This window comes from Sphaerodactylus townsendi, linkage group LG03, assembly GCF_021028975.2.
Source record: "Sphaerodactylus townsendi isolate TG3544 linkage group LG03, MPM_Stown_v2.3, whole genome shotgun sequence".
Classification (NCBI taxonomy): Eukaryota; Metazoa; Chordata; class Lepidosauria; order Squamata; family Sphaerodactylidae; genus Sphaerodactylus; species Sphaerodactylus townsendi.
In genome coordinates this window covers 140,599,574-140,619,170 of record NC_059427.1, presented here as the reverse complement: position 1 = coordinate 140,619,170, position 19,597 = coordinate 140,599,574, and the positions used below count along the sequence as shown (strand labels likewise).

The 19,597-nt window shown below is 43.1% G+C and overlaps 1 protein-coding gene across 1 annotated transcript in view; it reads left to right on the top strand.

The window, feature by feature from the left end:
• Window positions 1-19,597, top strand: part of ANKRD52 (ankyrin repeat domain 52) — a 32,279-nt gene extending 12,682 nt beyond the window's left edge. Inside the window, exons 6-14 of the mRNA XM_048487438.1 lie at window positions 1,064-1,181; window positions 1,998-2,217; window positions 2,654-2,741; window positions 5,406-5,489; window positions 6,476-6,621; window positions 8,830-8,912; window positions 10,408-10,490; window positions 12,406-12,497; window positions 14,162-19,597. Of these exons, the coding sequence (XP_048343395.1) occupies window positions 1,064-1,181; window positions 1,998-2,217; window positions 2,654-2,741; window positions 5,406-5,489; window positions 6,476-6,621; window positions 8,830-8,912; window positions 10,408-10,490; window positions 12,406-12,497; window positions 14,162-14,406 (1,159 nt within the window). The 3' untranslated portion in view covers window positions 14,407-19,597. The remainder of the gene's footprint in view (window positions 1-1,063; window positions 1,182-1,997; window positions 2,218-2,653; window positions 2,742-5,405; window positions 5,490-6,475; window positions 6,622-8,829; window positions 8,913-10,407; window positions 10,491-12,405; window positions 12,498-14,161) is intronic.

Here is a 19,597-nt window from a genome sequence, read left to right as displayed (position 1 = left end):
CATAATCTCGCAAGCTAGAGAAATTGGTTGAGCAGGGGTTCTAGTAGTTGAAGGAGAAGGAGAGGCCTCTTTCTTTACATGGCGCTTTGCTCTTCCTCTTGAGTGTCAAAGCCAGAATTAAAGTTTGCATACCAGAGCCAGCATAGTGTAGTGGTTAGGAGTAGTGGGCTCTAATCTAGAGAACCTGGTGGGCTCTAATCTAGAGAACCGGGAACCCTTCCACATGAGCAGCGGACTCTAATCTGGTGAACCAGGTTTGTTTCCCCACTCTTAAAGCAGCTGCTGGATGGCCAGTCACAGTTCTCGCCGAACTCTGTCATCCCCACCTACCTTGCAAGGTATCTGTTGTGGGGACAGGAAGGGAAAGGAGCTTGTAAGCCACCTTGAATCTCCTTACGGTTGAGAAAAGTGAGGTATAAATCCAAACTCTTCTTCTAGAAGGCTAGAATGGATTATGCAAAATAAGAAAGATGATTGACATTTGCAGAACTGAGGTTTACTTGGTTCAGAATGTAGGCTACTTTGGTTCAGAGTGATTCTTTTTTTAGTTCCAAGTATAGACATTCCTATTTACAGTGCATGGTATGCACATCTGCAGGATAGAGCCTTATTCCTGAAAGAAAGGAAGCATATTAAACAAATACGGATCAGCCCCTTTACTTCTAGGTCATGTTGAGGAGCTTTCTCGTCCTAATCTACATGTTCCACTACTTTCATTTTGATCACTTTCCCAGACTTGAAGATAGCAACTAGGAATTTTGATTCCTGCTTGTCATTGAATCACAGGGCAAATCCTAAATATCCCATAGAGTTATGATTGTAGTTCAATTTCCAGGTTGCAGCCATTTCCATTCTGACCATTAAGCCTATAATTACTTTCTGCAGCCGTGATTTAAATCCAGGACAGACCTGCGTTTTAGCTTCTGATTTCAACTCTCAAGTTGCTGTCTCAGGACCTTCCTGGCATTGAAAGTCTCAGAGCTCTCTAAAACAGGGGCGAATCAACCTTGCTGTGCCAATGTTTAGTTTTGTGAAGACTGAGAGATTCTTGCTTTCCTTACAGAACCCCATTGATGTTGGCCATCATGAACGGCCATGTAGATTGTGTCCACCTCTTATTAGAGAAGGGATCCACTGTGGATGCAGCAGACAGGAGAGGCAGGACTGCACTGCACCGGGGGGTAAGTGGAAACCTTGCTTGGGGATTCCTACGGTCCCAACATAGCCCTGCAGGGAACTGGCTGTGTGGGGTCCCTTCCGCACATGCAGAATAATTCACTTTTATTGCCCTTTGCAGCTGGATCTTACTGTGCGTAATAGCAAAATCCACGTGCAAACAACTGTGAAAGTGGATTGAAAGTTCATTATTCTGCATGTGCGGAAGGGGCCTTTGTCTTCGGTCTTTCCGATGGAAATTGAAAAACTGAACATCTTTAGCCAGTCAAACCATCCAGTAGTCAAATATAAGAACATAAGAACAAGCCAGCTGGATCAGACCAGAGTCCATCTAGTCCAGCTCTCTGCTACTCGCAGTGGCCCACCAGGTGCCTTTGGGAGCTCACATGCAGGATGTGAAAACAATGGCCTTCTGCGGCTGTTGCTCCCGAGCACCTGGACTGTTAAGGCATTTGCAATCTCAGATCAAAGAGGATCAAGATTGGTAGCCATAAATCGACTTCTCCTCCATAAATCTATCCAAGCTCCTTTTAAAGCTATCCAGGTTAGTGGCCATCACCACCTCCTGTGACAGCATATTCCAAACACCAATCACACGTCGCGTGAAGAAATGTTTCCTTTTATTAGTCCTAATTCTTCCCCCCAGCATTTTCAATGTATGCCCCCTGGTTCTAGTATTGTGAGAATTGTGCATTTGATCCTGACCTCGCATTCCAAAGGGCCTGCAACCAAAGGGAAACGCCTACCTACACAGATACTGTCACCGTCGTATTTGTGTTGGGCATATTCTCTCATTAGTCGCTGTTCTTTGCTGCTCTCAGGCTGTTACTGGCTGTGAAGACTGCCTTGCAGCACTGCTGGACCATGATGCCTTTGTATTGTGTCGGGATTTCAAGGGCCGGACCCCGATCCATTTTGCCTCGGTGTGTGGGCATTCTGAAATCCTGAGGACCTTGCTGCAGGCAGCGCTCTCTACTGACCCTCTGGACTCTGTGGTGGACTATAGTGGCTACTCACCAATGCACTGGGCTTCTTACAGTGGTGAGTATTCAGAGGGCTGTGTGGGGTTTCCACTGACCTTCCCTGTCATGAGTGTATTCAGCAAGGCCCTTACTTAATCAAGCAAATTATGGTATGAGGCAGGGCAGCAAGATTAGGACACTGCTTTTCAAAGGTTCTGTCCCTGGGGAATCTTGCCATTTAAGTTTGTCTGTACATCCCTTATTTAGCTTCAGAGAAAGGTTGTTGCCCTCTTAAAACGAATGTCAGACCGTTGTAGCCTCTCTCATTAGGCGGAAATGCACAAACTCTTGGCCACCCAGTCTTAGAATATGCCTTCTCATTGCTATTAGTAGACTTCTCTAGAACCTGAAAAATGACCAAATGGGTGAAGAAATCTCTTGATTTTGCTGGAGCAGTTTCATGAAGCCAGAGAGTGACCTAATCATTTTGTCTTCCTCTTCTCTTTCCTCACCAGGGCATGAAGATTGTCTTGAATTGTTACTTGAACACAATCCATTTGCATACATAGAAGGAAACCCCTTTACTCCATTGCACTGTGCAGTGTAAGTTTCATCTGAAACTTGAAATATGGTGGGAGTGTGGTATATAGGATTAATGGATGGATGAGAGAAGCAAAGGTGGACTTTTGCCCTGGCAGTGAGATTGGCAGGCTGTATGCTTTCTATGGCAACCATCCCAAACATCTCTGTCTTTTTGAAGCAGTGCTTCCACAGATAGATGATAGCACTCAATCACTTTTCATTCCTAAGTCTTTTGTTTGGCAGGACTGGCCTACACGTATAGCACATTGTTAATGATAAAGGCACACCTGACATTCTCATATCTCCCTTTTGTTCCCGTACCCTTTTGTGTTCTCAGTTTTGTTCTGCCAGGAGATCCTTTTAGATATACCGGTATATTTACAGTTTTGACCATAATAAAGATGGATTGATTGATTGACTCTCATATGCGGAAGGCTGGGAATTGTGGTTTTATGATGGGTTGAGAATCTTTTTTGTTGAAGAAGCTATCACAGTTCCCTCAGCTCTTTGGCTAGGAGTATGAAAGGGGTTTTCATTTGGGGAACAGGCATTAAAACATTTGTTGAACACACATGCCCTCTAAATATCATAGGGGGAAAGAATCTTGAGTTTGGATAGCAGGTGAAAAAGTTTATCTTGGGGATGTAGTCTTTATGGAGTCCACCAGGGGGCATATGCAACTCTTTCCTCACCACCAGCAAAATGATGAGGCAGTTGTGGCAATTGAGAAGTTCCCCTAGGGTTAGCAAACTATGCAAAGAAAGGTAGCACTGATTCATAGCAAAGTTCTGTACTGACCTCATTCCCAGCTTACATCTCTTTTGTCCTGCCTGAGAATTGTTTTTAATTTAGAATAACCTACTCTCCTTTGCACAGAGTCTCAGGATCGAAGGCAGGTCACAACAATATTGAAACACTTTAAAGCACCTAAAACACCCTGCTAGTAAACGTAAGCATTTCTTCTGGAAGATTGTTCTACAAGCACTGGGCAGCTACTGGTAAAACAGAGACTCGAACCATTATAGAACACAACTAGACAATAAACAATAGATCTTGCTGACAATATATCTTGCTGGAAAAAAACACAGAGCTGTCACATGGCAGCATACTGGTAGATGCAACCCTTCAAGTATATGGACCCCTGGTCATGAAGGACCATAAAGATATGCACCACTATCCTATTTATTGGAAACAAATAGGCCATAGGTGTCAAACTCGTGGCCCTCTAGATGTTATGGACTACAGTTCCCATCAACCCCCTGCCAGCATCATGCTGTGAATTTGACACCTGTGAAATAGGCAGTCAGTTAAGAGATGTCAGTCTATGATCCCGCCACCTAGCCCCTATTAACAAAGTTTCTGGATTGTCGTCACGTGCAGCCCCATGTAGAGCTTGTTGCAGTAAACTAGCTTTTGGGGTTATTAAAGCATGGCTCAGCATACCAAGATAAGCCACCAGCAAATAGGAAGCCAACTTCCGCACTAATTGAACCTAGAAAAAAAAGCATTTTTCACAGTCATGGACACGTGTTTCTTCGACAGGAGGCAAGTATCTCACATGATTCCCAAGCTCCTAACATTATCTTTCAGTGAAGGTTGCATACCATCGTTGGTAGGAAGAACAATCCTATTTAAAGCAGCGGCCCTCCCGGCCAGCAACGTCTCCGTCTTATCTGGATTCCACTTCAGTTTGTTCTTCCTCAACCACTTGACCATCGCATTAAGACACCAGGCCAGGTATCCCCAATTTTGGAAGTGGTGAAGGGACCTTTGCCCAAATTTTGGGGTATCCTGGGTATTATGCCCTTCCTCATCCTGGAGTCTCAGGAGTACAAGAAACCCATCATATTAAAGCAGCATTTAAAAGTCCATAGCTTTCTACTGGCTTAAGCTTGCTTTCTGCTGCTCCAGAGACTAGGACCAGGAGTAATGGGTTCAAGGTGAAGGAAAAGAGATTTCACCTAAACATCAGGAAAAACTTCCCGACAGTAAGGGCTGTTCGACAGCGGAATGCACTTTGGAGGTTTTTAAAGAGAGGCTGGATGGCCATCTGTCAGGAGTGCTTTGATTATGTTTTCCTGCATTTCAGGGGTTTGGACTTGATGGCCCTTTGGGTCTCTTCCAACTCTATGATTCTATAATTCTGACCCTAGCCTCCAAAACCCACTTGATGATCTAGAAGATTCTCAGGTTTAGGTTGGATGACCTACCAAGGGCAGGGAGTTCCATAGCCTGGAGAAATCTACTGAGAATGCTCCTCACTATGCACACTCTATATCGTAATGCTACCTCCCTCTCCCCCCCCCCCCGTTTTTTTTTTGCTCCAATACACTTTTCTTTCAATTTTCCTGCAGTTATGGCAGTATGATTGAAGTTGTTTAGAAATCTGTCCATGTGGGTGTACTGAGACAGGCCTTTGGTCAATCTATCTCAGTCTGTTTTGGTTAGAAGTGGCTCTCCATGGCATTAAGTAGTTCTCCTACCTTCAGTCTATTTGAAAAGAGATTGAATTCAGGATTTTCTGCATGAAAAATATGCCCTCTGTCGAGGAACAACAGCCCTCCCTTTGTGCTTGTGTATAAAACATGCCACCTTTCTCAGCTTTTCCTCTTTTTAAGCATCATTTAGAGGAAAATTAAGCTGAACGATGTTAATTCATTTTGCTATATTTCCTTCCTTCTACAGAATTAACAACCAGGATGGCACTGCTGAAATGCTTGTAGAAGCATTGGGTGCCAAGATTGTTAATAGCAGAGATGCCAAAGGAAGGTGAGTGAATGCACAGTCTTTCTGTTTGCCATTGCTGGATGCCATCTTTCTTGTTTCAGGGCTTGGATGGGAAGCTTCCCTTCACAAGGGGGCACAGGGAAACACGGGGAATTGGGAGGAGATGCTGAGTCCTTGTCTCTTGCACCTTTCTAACGTTGAATAGGAGTAAACATACAGCCCAGCTACGAGGGGGCTAATCCGGTGAACAGGCCTCTGGATTCAGTTCTCTTCCCTCTTTGACTGCCATGAAACACACTCCCCTATTATGTTATTGTGCTCCACAGTTCTGTATCCCTTGGATCGTGTTCCAAGCTTTTGTGGAAGCCACCAGCAAGTGTTTTGTGTCTTTAAACATTATGATGTGTGTGTGTGAGGCGGGGGTGGGGGGTGGGGTGGAGAGGAGAGGAGAATACAGAGTTGTTGGTGGCTGCCTTTTTATCTTCTGCAATGTCTCGTTGGATGGCAAGATAAATAGTAGTTCCATGGAGGTTTGATCAGAAACAGTCAAGCAGAGAGGAGTTGCATTTTTGTTTATCAGTAATGTCAAAACTGTCAAGTAGATAGTTCACTCCCCATCATGATAGCTGAGTGGAAAGAGCATTTTTCTAATGTTGTATTGAATGCTTGCTGAAGAACTATGCTCAAGAAAATAGACAGAATCCCCCCCCCCCCCCCCGAACCAAAGCTTCAGTCTTGATTGACCGATAAGATCTTTCCAAAAGGACGTATAATCTTAGGAATATCCTAATCGCAGCCATTATACTAGAAGAAACAATGCAAAAGTTGGGGTGCTGTGTGGTTTCTGGGCTGTATGGCTGTGTTCTAGCAGCATTCTCTCCTGACGTTTTGCCTGCATCTGTGGCTGGCATCTTCAAAGGATCCTCTGAAGGATCCTTCTGGCCGTGAGAGCCTTCGACAATACAATGCAAAAGTTGCTGCTCTGTCAGGACCACATTTGTTCATGGCATTTCCTGTTCTCTTTCCAGGACCCCCCTTCACGCTGCTGCCTTTGCAGACAACATCCATGGTTTACAGCTGCTTTTGCGCCACCAGGCTGAGGTAGACATGACTGACCAACTGGGAAGGACCCCTCTTATGATGGCTGCTGAGAATGGCCGGACAGCAGCTCTTGGTGTGTGGTGAATCCTTTGTCTATCTTGTTCGCGCCATCACATCCTATCTCCTCCTGAGGTCTGCTTGCAGCCCCACAGCCTTTAAAATCCAGGGTGGAGGTCAGCCGGGCACATCTTTGAAACGTTCAAATGGCCTGATGCTGATCTGAGACTTGTGCCCTGCTGAGGTCTTTGTCAAGCTCATTTCTTTGATGTTTCAGCACCTGTGAACTATGTTAAGGTGTGCTTCTTCAGTCATTTACATTTGAGAATGGAAAAGTAATATGGGACGCATCTCTTGAGGACACTCCCATACACCTGGAAATTCATCTTGGGAGGCAGTCAGTGGGAGGTCTTGGGCTCTTACACTTTTCCCCGCTTTCTTCTTCCACAGGTGACCTGATGGTACTTTGAGGCATGAGACAAAAAAATGCAGATAATGTGCTCCATCCATAATATGTTTGTAATGATGAATTTGCTGCCCTCTAGCAGTACCACCAAAAATCTGTCACCCAAGACTGGCTGACAAGCTCTGCAGTTGTCCATATGTCTATGAACGAGCGAACGAACTAGTGAATTGCCTGCTTATCTGAATGTAGAATTCCTTTCCCACCCCACTTATATGCAGTTTAAAATATTCAAGCCAGTGGCTTGCTCCAGAGCTCTCTTTGGGGATAGGTACCATTACAGATTCTTGTTTCCAAGTCCGTGGTCATTCTAATCATGCAGGCTGTAAAAAAATGTGCCAGGTTCCTTAAGAGCATGGGGAGAAGCCCACAAATCAAAGAACCTCATAAATCAATTTTGTTACCTGTCCTCTTGCATCCTGATAGTTAGAAATTGATAATAATTTTAGGTTATATGGATTCCTTTAGGAATAGCCTGATCCATCACCATCAAGGATATTAATTAACTGTATTTTAAAAGTTTTTAATGTTTAAATGTTGCGACTGTGGCAGTCTGATTTCTATGGATTGATGTTCTTGTGTGTGTAAGCTGCCCAGAGCCTGGCCTTGGTTGGGATAGGATATGGGGTATTATGGCACCAGATTGGGAGGGGCAGTTAATACCTGAGAGGACAGGGTCAGAATTCAAAATGACCTGGACAGATTAGAGAGTTGGACCAACAAAACTAACAACATGAATTTCAGCAATGATAAACGTAAGATACTGCAGGAAAAATAAAATGCACAGATATAGGATGGGTGACACCTGGCTTGACAACAGTACATGTGAAAGGGACCTAGGAGTCTTAGTAGACCACCAACTAGAACATGAGTGTGGTGTGACAGCCAAGAAAGCCAATGCAATTCTGGGCTGCATCCGTAGGAGTGTAGTGTCTAGATTGAGGAACATAATGGTACTTCCTTCCCTCCCCCCAGGGAAGCCTGCCAAGAAAGGCGGCGCCAGAATGCCCATCCGCTTGGTTGCCCACCACGGAGGGCCTTGTTGAGGGCTGAGGGTGCAGCTGGGGGGAGGCGCAGCGACAGCGGAGTATGCTGCCTCAGAGGATGATGGAGTCTCTTTCTTTGGAGGTTTTTAAAGAGAGGCTGGATGGCCATCTGTCAGGAGTGCTTTGATTGTGTGTTCCTGTGTGGCAGGGGGTTGGATTTGATGGCCCTGAGGTCTCTTCCAACTCTATGATTCTATGGTTGTATTAAATTTAATAAAATAAACTTTAGTGAGGACACGAGATAGGGACTTTTCAGAGGCAGCCCCACAATTATGGGATAACCTCTCCGGGGAGGTACACCTGACCCCCCCCCCCCCCAACTATTATCTTCAGGAGGCAGTTGAACAGTTTTATTTAGGATTGATGTAGTATTGGCAGTCTTAACCAGAGTTTTTAATTTGTTGATTTTTATTGGAGTTTTATCATTGTTGTTTTTTTGTTTTATTTAATTAATGCTTTATGTATATGCTTGAGTTCTGCAAGGGAGAAAGGCAGCCGATAAGTGTTTTTAAATAAATAAAAATTAAGCATTCCTGCAGACTTGGGATGGTGCAAAACAGTATCATCCGTTGGTTTTGACCACCATCGTCCCCTCTTCCTCCAACATTATCTGATGATAACAGAAAGAAGTGACTTGATGAAATGCGTGTGAGCATTTTAAAAAATTTAGGTGGAAGAAAATGTATCGAGGTGAGATGTATCCTAGGACAAGTGATGTTTTGTGAAATCAACAGGAGAAATTCTAACATGTTGTTTTCTGTATCCCATCATTAAGAGTTTCTGCTGTACAGAGCAAAAGCAGATCTAACTGTGCTGGATGTCAACAAGAACACAGCTCTTCACCTGGCCTGCAGTAAGGTAAAGAACTCAGTGGGGGGCCTGCAGAAGGCACCTTCTCTGGCTACCTTTTCTGTATCTGTTGAATTCAGCTGCAAGTTGATCCATGTATCATTCGGATTGGGAAATGGAGCCAGGGGCTGAACAGCATCTGTGTTTTGCGCTCAAAACACATTTAAATTATGATTCCCAAATACACGATGAAGGTTCCCAAATACATGATGACTGTTAAGATTAGTTTAGCCTACTTTGTTCCAACACGTTTGAGTTTCTGCAGGATTTGCGTTTTTAGTTATCAGAGGGAATTGTGTTGGCAGAAGATTTGTGAAGACCATAGGCGTATATGAGGTAAAGGATAACTGTGGGTCATGAAGAAAGGGCAGAAGCTTCCTTTGCAGCTATCAGCATCTTGTCCTGTCTCAACCATGAGGCTAGAGACTTTCTGTTTTATAATCAGAATTACCAGAACCACGTTTCTGTTCCAACAACAGAAGAATCCCTTCCAACTTTTCCCACTTTGCTCCCCTTCTCCCATTGGTTGTCTTTTCCTTGTTGCTGCAGAGGGTTGGTTCTGCTTCTGCTGGTTGTTGCTGCAGAGGGTTGGTTCTGCTGCCATTACCTGGGATGGTACAGGTCAGGTGCTGAGTAAGTGAGAGTATCATTGCCCCCTCTTGACTAGATGACTCTAGTAATAGGAAAGATGCAAGGTATTTAGATGTTCAAAGCAATGGTTGCCGTCCCTTCTGGTGAATCTTTGATTCCTCTACGAGGAAGCAGTGGAACACAGTTCCAGGTGTAATCATTCCATTGTTGTATGCATACACTCAGTCCAGGTTGCCCAGTCCAGGTGACACATTCTAAGACCATAGAGGACCTGGAACATCATTTATGTGCTTCATTTATAGCCCATTTATAGCCCGCCTTACACTGCATACACTCAGTCAGTTGCCCAGTCCAGATGACACATTCTAAGACCATAGAGGACCTGGAACATCATTTATGTGCTTCATTTATAGCCCGCCTTTCTTGTTTAGATTCACGACAGATTGCAGAATTAGAAGGCATGCCATGGCTAATGCCCTTCCTCCTTTCCTCTTACTTGCAGTCCTCTTCTCAATTTTTTTTATTTCTTTGAATTGTAGCTTACAGCGCTGACCACAGCATACTCAGTCTAGAGACTGTGACAACCTATGGCTGTGGTGGCAAACCTTTGGCACTCCAGATGTTATGGACTACAATTCCCATCAGCCCCCCCTGTGTTAATTGGCCATCGCAATTTGTGCATGCTGGCGAAGCTGAAGTATGAATCCACTAACATCTCTAGATATAAAATTCACTCCTACGGACTGGCGTGATAAACTGGTCCATAACTATCTGGAGATTATAAGATTACTCCACCGGTTATAATAACTGGAGATTGAAAACATTGTGTTCATCTAACTTCTCCTAGGTTTGAGAGAAATGCCCCAGTGTTAAAAATGAAATATTCCTTTCACTTATCTACTTTTCCTTCCAGGGTCATGAAAAGTGTGCCTTGTTGATTCTGGGAGAAACCCAAGACCTTGGCCTTATCAATGCAACTAACAGTGCTCTGCAGATGTGAGTATTTGCACAGCTGATGGAAATGGAGAACACTTTTCCCTCATTTCCCTAGAGGCTGGCTTCCTTTTCTGTCCAATTTCCTAGTAAATTTATAGAAATGAGGCAAGCAGAAGGCTAAACTAAAGCAGGCTAAACTAATTTTCATGTAACTTGAATCCCCTCCCAAATCCAATGATGTCTTCTTGTTTAAGAGTGAAGTGTAAATTCCCTCTTGACAAAGGAAGTAAAGCCCCTTTCGCTGGGGGTGTCTCTATGGAAAAAAACAAACCGCTTTTTGTTGATGCTTGGAGGTTTTAACATCTGGGGCATCATACCTTTAGTGAGAGACAGGAAAATAGATATGATGATCACGTTGGTCAGTTTTGTTTAACTAAAAGGCGCATTTGCACTGCAGCGTTAAATCTATTTTAGTATTCATTCTTTCTTCTGTGGAATTCTGGGAACTCTAGTGGAGAGTTGGCTGCAGATCTTCTATGAAAAATACTCAGTACTCCCACCAGAATATAATGCCCGGTATACTTCGGGGCAAAGGCTTGGATTCTAAATTGGTTTATAACCCTTAAAAGTTGATTCTGCATTATCTCTATTCAGGGATAACTCAGATTCACTAGTAACCCTGGAATATCTTATTATTCATAAGAAACATCTCTACTGCCTTTCTAGCACTCGCATACAAGTCAGTGAACAGCCAAGTTAGCAGTATAAAACAAATGAAGTTTAACAGAATAAAACAACTGTACTGGTAAAGCAATAGCAGACCCCATCGTCACCAGTATCTATAAACACTGGAAACTGGATTAGAAGGAGGTTTAACCTAGAGTTGAAAACTACAAAATGTTCATAGCATGGCAGGGCTCTTTGGGGAGGAGGTGTTACAGCTGGGACACTGCCACAGAAAAGACCTTTCTCCACACATTTGTAGCTCTGATCTTCCCACAGAATCCCAGTCCCAAGCAAGGGCTCATCTAAAGCGAGGTAGTGCTTTTTCAGTCTTATCAGGGGACAGTTTAGACGTCAGATGGTTGGATCCTTGTAAAACCCTTTACTCTAATTTATCTGAAATTGCAGCTGGCCCTAGATGGAGTCAACTTGGCTGCAGTACTTTTTAGACGGTTAATAATAAATTGATGAAAATACACGTGTTTATGGGGAGGTCTCAGTAGTACTTAGGAGCCCACCATGAACCACAGCTGCTTCTACGTAGGGCTTTTTCCTCTCATGGACACCAGAAAGCCCCCAAAGTAAAAGGGAATGCCTAATGAGTACATGACTTCTTTTACTCCCTTTTTTTCTTTACTTCAGAGAAATATAAACCTTACTTTCTCTGAATAAAAATAAAACTACAGTGTAACTTCCCAAGTTTTCTGTCTGTTTCGGCATTCCCCCATAGCCACCCTGGGAAGACAGGCAGAGCTAAACTTCTGCCTTCCTCCTTCCCTTTCAGCATTTCAGAAGTGATATTTTTCCCTGTACAAATCTCTGCTGTAGAAATTGGGTGGCATGGCCCTGCAGACTAGGGTAGGGGACTGCTCAGTGGGCAAGACCAGCAGGGAGGTGTGGGAATGTCAGCTTGCTACAGTGGGCCTTATAGGTGCTGTTCCCACCCGCAGATCTGCTGCTTGCAGTTGCTGCTGCGGCAGAGGGGTGGGCATTTTCACACCCCTCTCTGGAAGGGAGTCAGGATTTCCCATGATAGCCGCTTGCAGCCATTCTCAAAATATGACCCATTGAGAGCATGTTGCATCCAATCTGATTCTACTTCTACCTTTAAAATAAAGACTCACGAATGAGTCACTTGAATTCCAAGCTTGTGAACCTTCTCTCAGCCCCCCCCCCCCCCAACCTGGCGTGCCCAAGAATACAAGTTTAATCCAGTTGAGCCCCTCTTTTTTTTTCTTCCTGCTGTGTGCAGGCCACTCCATATTGCAGCTCGAAACGGACTGGCCTCTGTTGTTCAGGCTCTGCTGAGCAGAGGTGCCACTGTGCTTGCTGTGGACGAAGAAGGTGCGTATTTCTCGCTCCTGGAAATCCTTCTCAGTAACTGTGTAGGGTCAGCTGCAGTGAAGTGTACTGGCAAAATGTATTCACTTCAACTGGAGAGTGTGGCTGTACTCTGTTCCCCAGAAAGATGGTTGTAGATTGTATATTCCTCTGCCATAGAACAAAGCATGCTAGATCTTCTTGGTTGTAGAATGCTTCACCTGAGTCCTGGTGCCTGCTCCCCTCATCCTTTTGAAAATAAAAATACATTTTGTCATAAATGCTCCTGTGTCAAAGTACCATATTCAATAATGCACAAAGTAATGGTTTCTACACGATCCTAACTTGAGACGAGCGGTCACCCTGGCCAGATGTAACGTTCTTCAATACAACAGAGAGTTCCACCTTTTAATTACTGATAGAACCTGTAGTTGCATTCTTGGTCTGGAGGAAACTGTTCATCATGTTCTTCATCACTGTCCTTTGTATGACTCTGAGTGGGAAAAATTACTCAATCCTCTTATGGCTGGTTTATGCAACTCTACAGATGTTGCCAAAACTTTGTTCTTGGTAGACAGTAGCTCAACTGCCATACTCGAACCAACAGCCAGATTTTTGTACGCTGTTATTACTGAACGTTCCCAAATTTTTACTAGACATAATTTAAATTTAATGGCTTGATGTTTTTAATTCCTATTTACTGTATGTCTAAACAGATCTTAATCTAATTTGTATTGTATATATTCGTTATGCCATTAAAGGTTTCATTCATTCATTCACAAAATAATGGTTTTGACAAAGGCAGTGTGTAACAATGAGTGATAATTCTCATGTTCTTTTGGGACTGTTTTCTAATGCTGAAGCATACAACTTTCTCAATCACTGCACCTCAACTGACCAAACTGTTATCTTTCTATGAAACAGAGTATAGCTCAGCTGGTTGGGAAGGGAGAAAATTTAGCGTTGTTTAGCATGTTCTTTTGCAAATGGATGCCAGGACAGGGAAGCTGAATTTCAGGCTGAGCTGCAGCCAATCACTGGCCTTCTGACTGGTGTTTGGAAGTGGCTCCTAGTGCAGCAGTCTTAGTTCTCAAGGCAACTGCTGTACAGCTATAACAGAAATAGCCTTACCATACCAATGAGCATACCTGACATCACTCAGGCTATGGCTTCTGTATATCTGCTGCATAGATGTCTTAACTATCACTAAATACAGGCTGAAATTATCATATATATATATATATATAGACAGACAGACAGACAGGGTTGTGTGTGTGTGTGTGTTTTAATGGTCGTTTGGACCAAAACAGAGTTATAAACAAACATTTTGCAAATAACATCATATAAAAATGGCTCATTTGCAATGATTGCTTAAATACGTGAGATTAATAACGGTCCACCTCTTGTGTAGCACCACCCGTTGCTGATATACATTTGGCCTTCTATTGCAGAACCTAAAGAATCACAGTTCTAGACTGAACACAGAAAAAAAATTGACTGAACACAGAGAAACGTGGAGGCTGGGATTGCAGTCATCCCAGGGTGGGATGTAAGGGCACATGTGGTTCATGGGATATGTCCAGTGTGTTTCTTAAGGTGGCCCTGTTTTACTTGGGAAACATTAGTGGCCTTGTTGTCCAAATCTGGTTTGTTGGGATTGAGCCTCTTCCTTTCTCTTTGTCTCGCAGGCCATACCCCAGCCTTGGCTTGCGCCCCCAACAAGGACGTTGCCGACTGCCTGGCACTTATCCTTTCCACCATGAAGCCTTTTCCACCTAAAGACGCCATCAGCCCTTTCAGCTTCAACCTCCTCAAGAACTGCGGCATTGCTGCCAAGACAGCGGCCTGCAGTGCCCTGCCCAACGGAAACAGCTGCCCCTACACCAAGGATAGGCACAATGCCATCGGCTTAGATGGCTGTTACTCGGAGTAGCTTAAAAACTATGATGGGTGATCTAATATCTTCTGTTTATTTAGAAATTCTATAAATATAGGACACTTTAAATGAGAACAAGACTGGAGGGACCTTCCAAAATGGCCTGGGTACCAAAAAAAAAAAGAGAGAGAGAGAGAGAGAGAAGATGATCTCGGCTTCTGCTTCCTATCTAGACTCTTGATTGACCACTAGCATCTCTTGCCATTAAATAAAACTGACAGGCAATGATGTGGTACTCAAATTCAACTGCATGTGAACGCTTGCCTCCAGTCGCTGTCACGGCACTGAAAGCAGGTTTCAGATCCTCTGCTCTTCATGCAAACATGGTGGCATTCTTTAAAAAATATCATTAGCAATTCATTCCGCCACCCCACTCAAAAATTTGACATTGGATTGGAATTCCTTACATTGGATGGCTCTATCTTATAAATTTACTCTTTGAAGTCTGAAAAAGTTGCTTTAGTTTTGATTGCCTCTATTCCTTTCCCAGGGGCATAGTTTCTGAGCTTGTGGTTTCCTTGGATATGCTACATGGCCACCCATTTAAACTCCCTTTTCCACTGGATTGATGCTCCTGAGAACAGAATCAAATTAACTTCTCATATGGGCTTGCCGAATAAGGAGGGCATAGCTCTCAAGGGTAGGGTGCCAGATTGGAAACTCAGAGCAGCTGAAAGTCGACCCACCTGAAGCTTTCTCATCTATTCAGCCACCTTTGCTGTTGTGATCATTTTCTCCACGTCCCTTACTGATGGCATTCGTTATGTAGGCCAAGCGTGGCCAACTCTGGCGCTTCAGATGTTCATGGACTACAATTCCTGTCAGCCTTGGCCATGCCAGCAGGGGCTGATGGGAATTGTAGTCCATGAACATCTGAAGCGGCAGAGTTGGACACCCCTGATGTCGGCCATGGAAGCTAGGCAGGGAGCAGAAGCCTGAGTTTCTTGCATGCTTTATTTGGCATTAGGGGGTTGACAAATAAGGGGACTGCCACGGGAGGGCAGCAGCACCTGGCAAAGTGCCACTATAACTGCTCCTTCTATGATGATGATGATGATGATGATGATGATGATGAATTTTTTTTCCTGTTTTGTGTTTGTCGTGCTTATCCCTTTTGATTCCAGTGAAAACACTTGAATTGAGAACTACTGTACCTGGGATACTCTGATACCGTCGGCAGCTTGTACTCCCTTGTATGCAAAATGGGAGCTGCTGCCCTGCCCAACGCGGTCCTCACTGATAACTTGTGTATGCGCTGCCCGAATCATCCCTACCATATCAGGCACTTTAGGGATATTCTCTTTTTGGAGGTTTTTTCTTTTCTTCCCCAGAGGATGGGGGGGTACCAAAACATTGGATCCCCAAAGAGAATTTCCTTCTTGGGTTTCCCCCGCTTTTCTGTGTTATGCAGTGTTTCCACATTAGACAAGTCAGTGTTGCTTTTTTTAAAAAATAAATTTATAAAGAAACAAAAATTTACCTTTTTAAAAACAGCAAAAAAAGCTTTCTGCAAGTATCATCTTTTTAAGGAAAACAATGCACTTCAAAAACTTACTTACAATCCTACGCTTGTATTTATAATTATTCCCCACCCCACCCACCCCAAATAGAATGTCATCTAACAGGTTTCATTAGGGAGCGCACATGTGTGTGCGTTTGTAGGTATCTCTGTAGGGTTAGTGTGTTGGGGTTTTTTTTTAATTTTAAAAAATTATATTTATAAAAATGCAGGCTTTGTGCATTTTGAGTGTGTGCACTTTCTTCTGTTTTGTACTGTAAGTTTTATCATGTGTAGAAACTAATGAAAATTCACCATATCACATGAATCTTCAAAGCCAAAGATTGGGGTGTAGCAATCAGATGAGGGCAAATCTTTTTTTTTTTTTTATCCAACAGTCTTTCCCCGTCTTACAGGGCTGCGCTGGTTCTTGCACTGCAGCCAGCAGAATACATACAAGACTTGCAAAATGAATCATTCCAAGACTGTACATGTTTGAATCAGTGAGCCATTGGGACTAGAGTACCTTTTAAGACAACTAGCTTTTATATTCCTAAACCCCTTCCTATGAAAACTGCTAGACTGTTAATGGAGAAAAATATGAACTAACTGTACACTTTAATCGCCCTGCTTCATGGTGAGTTTTTCAGTTGTTTTTTTAAAAATACATTAAGTTACAATTTCATTAACCAAAAAATTTGAATTGAAAGCCAATCTTTTGTTGTTGTTGTTTTTACACTGTCCATATGATATCGAGTGAGTACCATAGCCATTTCCATAGCCTCACTTACCTAGGGCTGGTCAGTTTTCCAATTGGAAACCAGCCAGTTGCGGGGGGGGGGGGGGGGGTATCTGCCAGAGAAGAGGTTAATCTAGATGTGAAAGTCAAAAACAAATCTGACAACAAGAAAACCCTTTTGGTATTATATAATTTACCAAAGCCAACCCCTTAGAGCCAAATATTTGAAGCTGCAATCTTGTCCTTTGGTGAACAGTTCTTGTTTTCTAAAAAAAATATTCTCAGTTCTCATTTTATTTCCATTTTATTTAGTCTCCACCAAATGGACGCTGTCTTCCCTACAGACCACTGCTTATCATCCCAAGTCAGCTGTTTTAAACGCAAGAGGAACGTTTCATTAGTTTGCTACCTTTGGATAGGTTGCAAAAATCGGGGGCCTTAAGGTAGCGTGTTCTAGTCTTCTAATGAACCCAGCCATTTCCTTCAACAAAGCCTTCCACAAAGACTAGGGCGCTACTAGCTTATCTGTTTCTTTCTTTGATGCCCAAGGAATTTTGAGAGATCTTTTTTCACTTTTGCAGCTGCTCCATGTAAGCATATCGAGTTTTACGGCTCTTGCGGAAAATGCACTTGCCAAATAGCACAGCAACAGTCTGTTGCAAGTTGGCCATTAATTTCTTAGCTGCACTGTGCTCAAGTAAGTTTTCTCTGCCCTCAGTTGCTCCAAGTTCTCTACCTTGAAAGAAAGTGTTAACCTTTCTGCACCAAATACCTCACATGGGAATAGAAATGAACAAAACTTGAATGGAAAGGTCCCTCTCTCCCATCTGCCACCCCGTGCTGTTTAACACAGAAAGGTCCATTTCAGTACTCTGCAGAGGGAGAGCTGGAAATAATTTTAAAGCCTTGTTTACATTGTAGGGTTTTGTTTTTATGGTACTGGCAACTTGAAACTTTTTCTAAATATTCTAATTTTATTTCAGCCTTTTAAGTGTGTTTCTCTTGTCTCTACCACACAAGAGGAAGAACGGGGAAGACGGGGGAAGGGAAGCTGTAGAAAAATAGCTGTCTGAAGTCACCCATTGTCTTTTTCAAGGGCTAAAATTAATCCTCCTTTAGTGACCGGGAAATCTCTTGATGGGTCTCTGAAATTTGAGGAATATACAGAAAGGAGGGAGGAGGAACCCTGCACTAATTTTGTGCTAGGGTTTGGAAAGACCTATCTCCTCAGTCCTCTGCTTCCCCCTCTAGATGCTACTGTTGGATATACAGCTCACCTGCGCTAGGTGACTGGGATATCCTTTTGGGGGGGGGGGAGGTTGCCTGAGGAAGCATGGCTCATCAATATTTGAGAAACAGAAATGCTGCTTCATAGTCTCTAGGGCAGTTTTTCTGTTAGGTGGATGGTTGTGAAGTTAGGAATGTGACCAGTGCAAAGATTGGGGGGGGGGGGGCTCTTCCCTCAGTAGCACAAGTATTGTCCATCTACATGTGTGGCCAGTTACATTTTTTTAAAAAACACTCAAAAATGGCAGCATGGGGAGAAGCTTAAAATGGTGGTAGGCTTTCCAAGATCATTTCAAACAAGGGAATCTCCTAGCCTTAGTGATACATGGATGTGCTTGCTTTTTATTTTATTTTATTCTATTAGGATTTTAGCAGGTTGTTAAGTATGTTTTCTTTTTGCTACCAGAGGAAAAATAATAACCTGACACCTGATCTTTTTCCAGTTAATTCATATTTGCTGATAACCTGTTCCTTTCCTCACATGACAACATTAAATATTCACTATATGACAATCAATGTGATCTCTTTAAGGGCTTCAGCGTTCTTAGTTCTGTAGCATCATGTATTTTTTAAAGTTCAGTTTTGCCCCTTTTGTTTCTTTTTCTTTCTTTCTTTTTTACAAATAATTATGATGAAGAAGAAAATGGAACGGAAAGAATTCCGGCAGCGCATATGTGATTACATTTCTTTCTTTCTTTTTAAAATAAAGGTCGTGGTTGGATTTGGGGGTGGGGGTGGGGAAATTTGGCCAGTTCTGCTGTAGTTGCCAGTCTTGTTCTCTTTTAATGCCTTGACATGTACATTTTGACAGCACAGCTTGACAATTTTAAGTAATAATCAAAGTGTCTGGTGGTAATAACTTGCATTATTGTGCTAAGATGAAAGTTGGTTTTCCCTAGTGCATTGTCAAAGAGGGCTGGAGGCAAACTTCCTTTTTCTCTTCCTCTTCTCTCCCTGCCCCCCACTTGCCTGCTTCAGTATTCTACAAGCACATTGGTGAAGGATGTGCAGTATTTTTTGCAGGGTTGGGGGAAATGGAGTGCCATTTCCCTGTGAAGAAGTGACAACAGGTTCTTGCTGACCGTTGGATCAAGTTGCCACCCTCCTTAAGGACACAGATCTCTTTTTCTTTTAGCTTCAAAATACATAACCCCCGCCTCCAAATTCTACTCTTCATGCTTAAAAACTGATCAGTGGATTTCCTCCTTCAATCCAGCCAAACAAGGAAGTTTCTCTCCAACCACCTTTCTCCGAAGCACTTGCTTTACAAATAAATAAGCACTTTTGTTTTAAAAGCATGAGGATCTAGTTCCCCCTTTTATAGCAACCCATAGGAAAAAGGCCAGCAAGGGGAAATGGGATTAGGAGGACAAAGTGTTTATTTATTTTTTCTTTTTCTTTGTGTGGGGTGGGAGGGTGGAGAATTCTTTCAGTTAAATTTCGTGTCTCTAGAGAATTAATGAACAAAGGGAAGTTGTGTTTAAAAAAAAACAGCACAAATACATTTCAGCTTGACAAGTGTATTTGCACTGCCATTGTTAGATAAATGGGCCACCCACCCTGGGAGCCCAGCTGAGCCATATAACTATTGACAAACACTGAATGTAAATGTCCTTGTAGAGGGCAAGTACTGGGAAGCTATAAATTGATATTATATTCCAAAA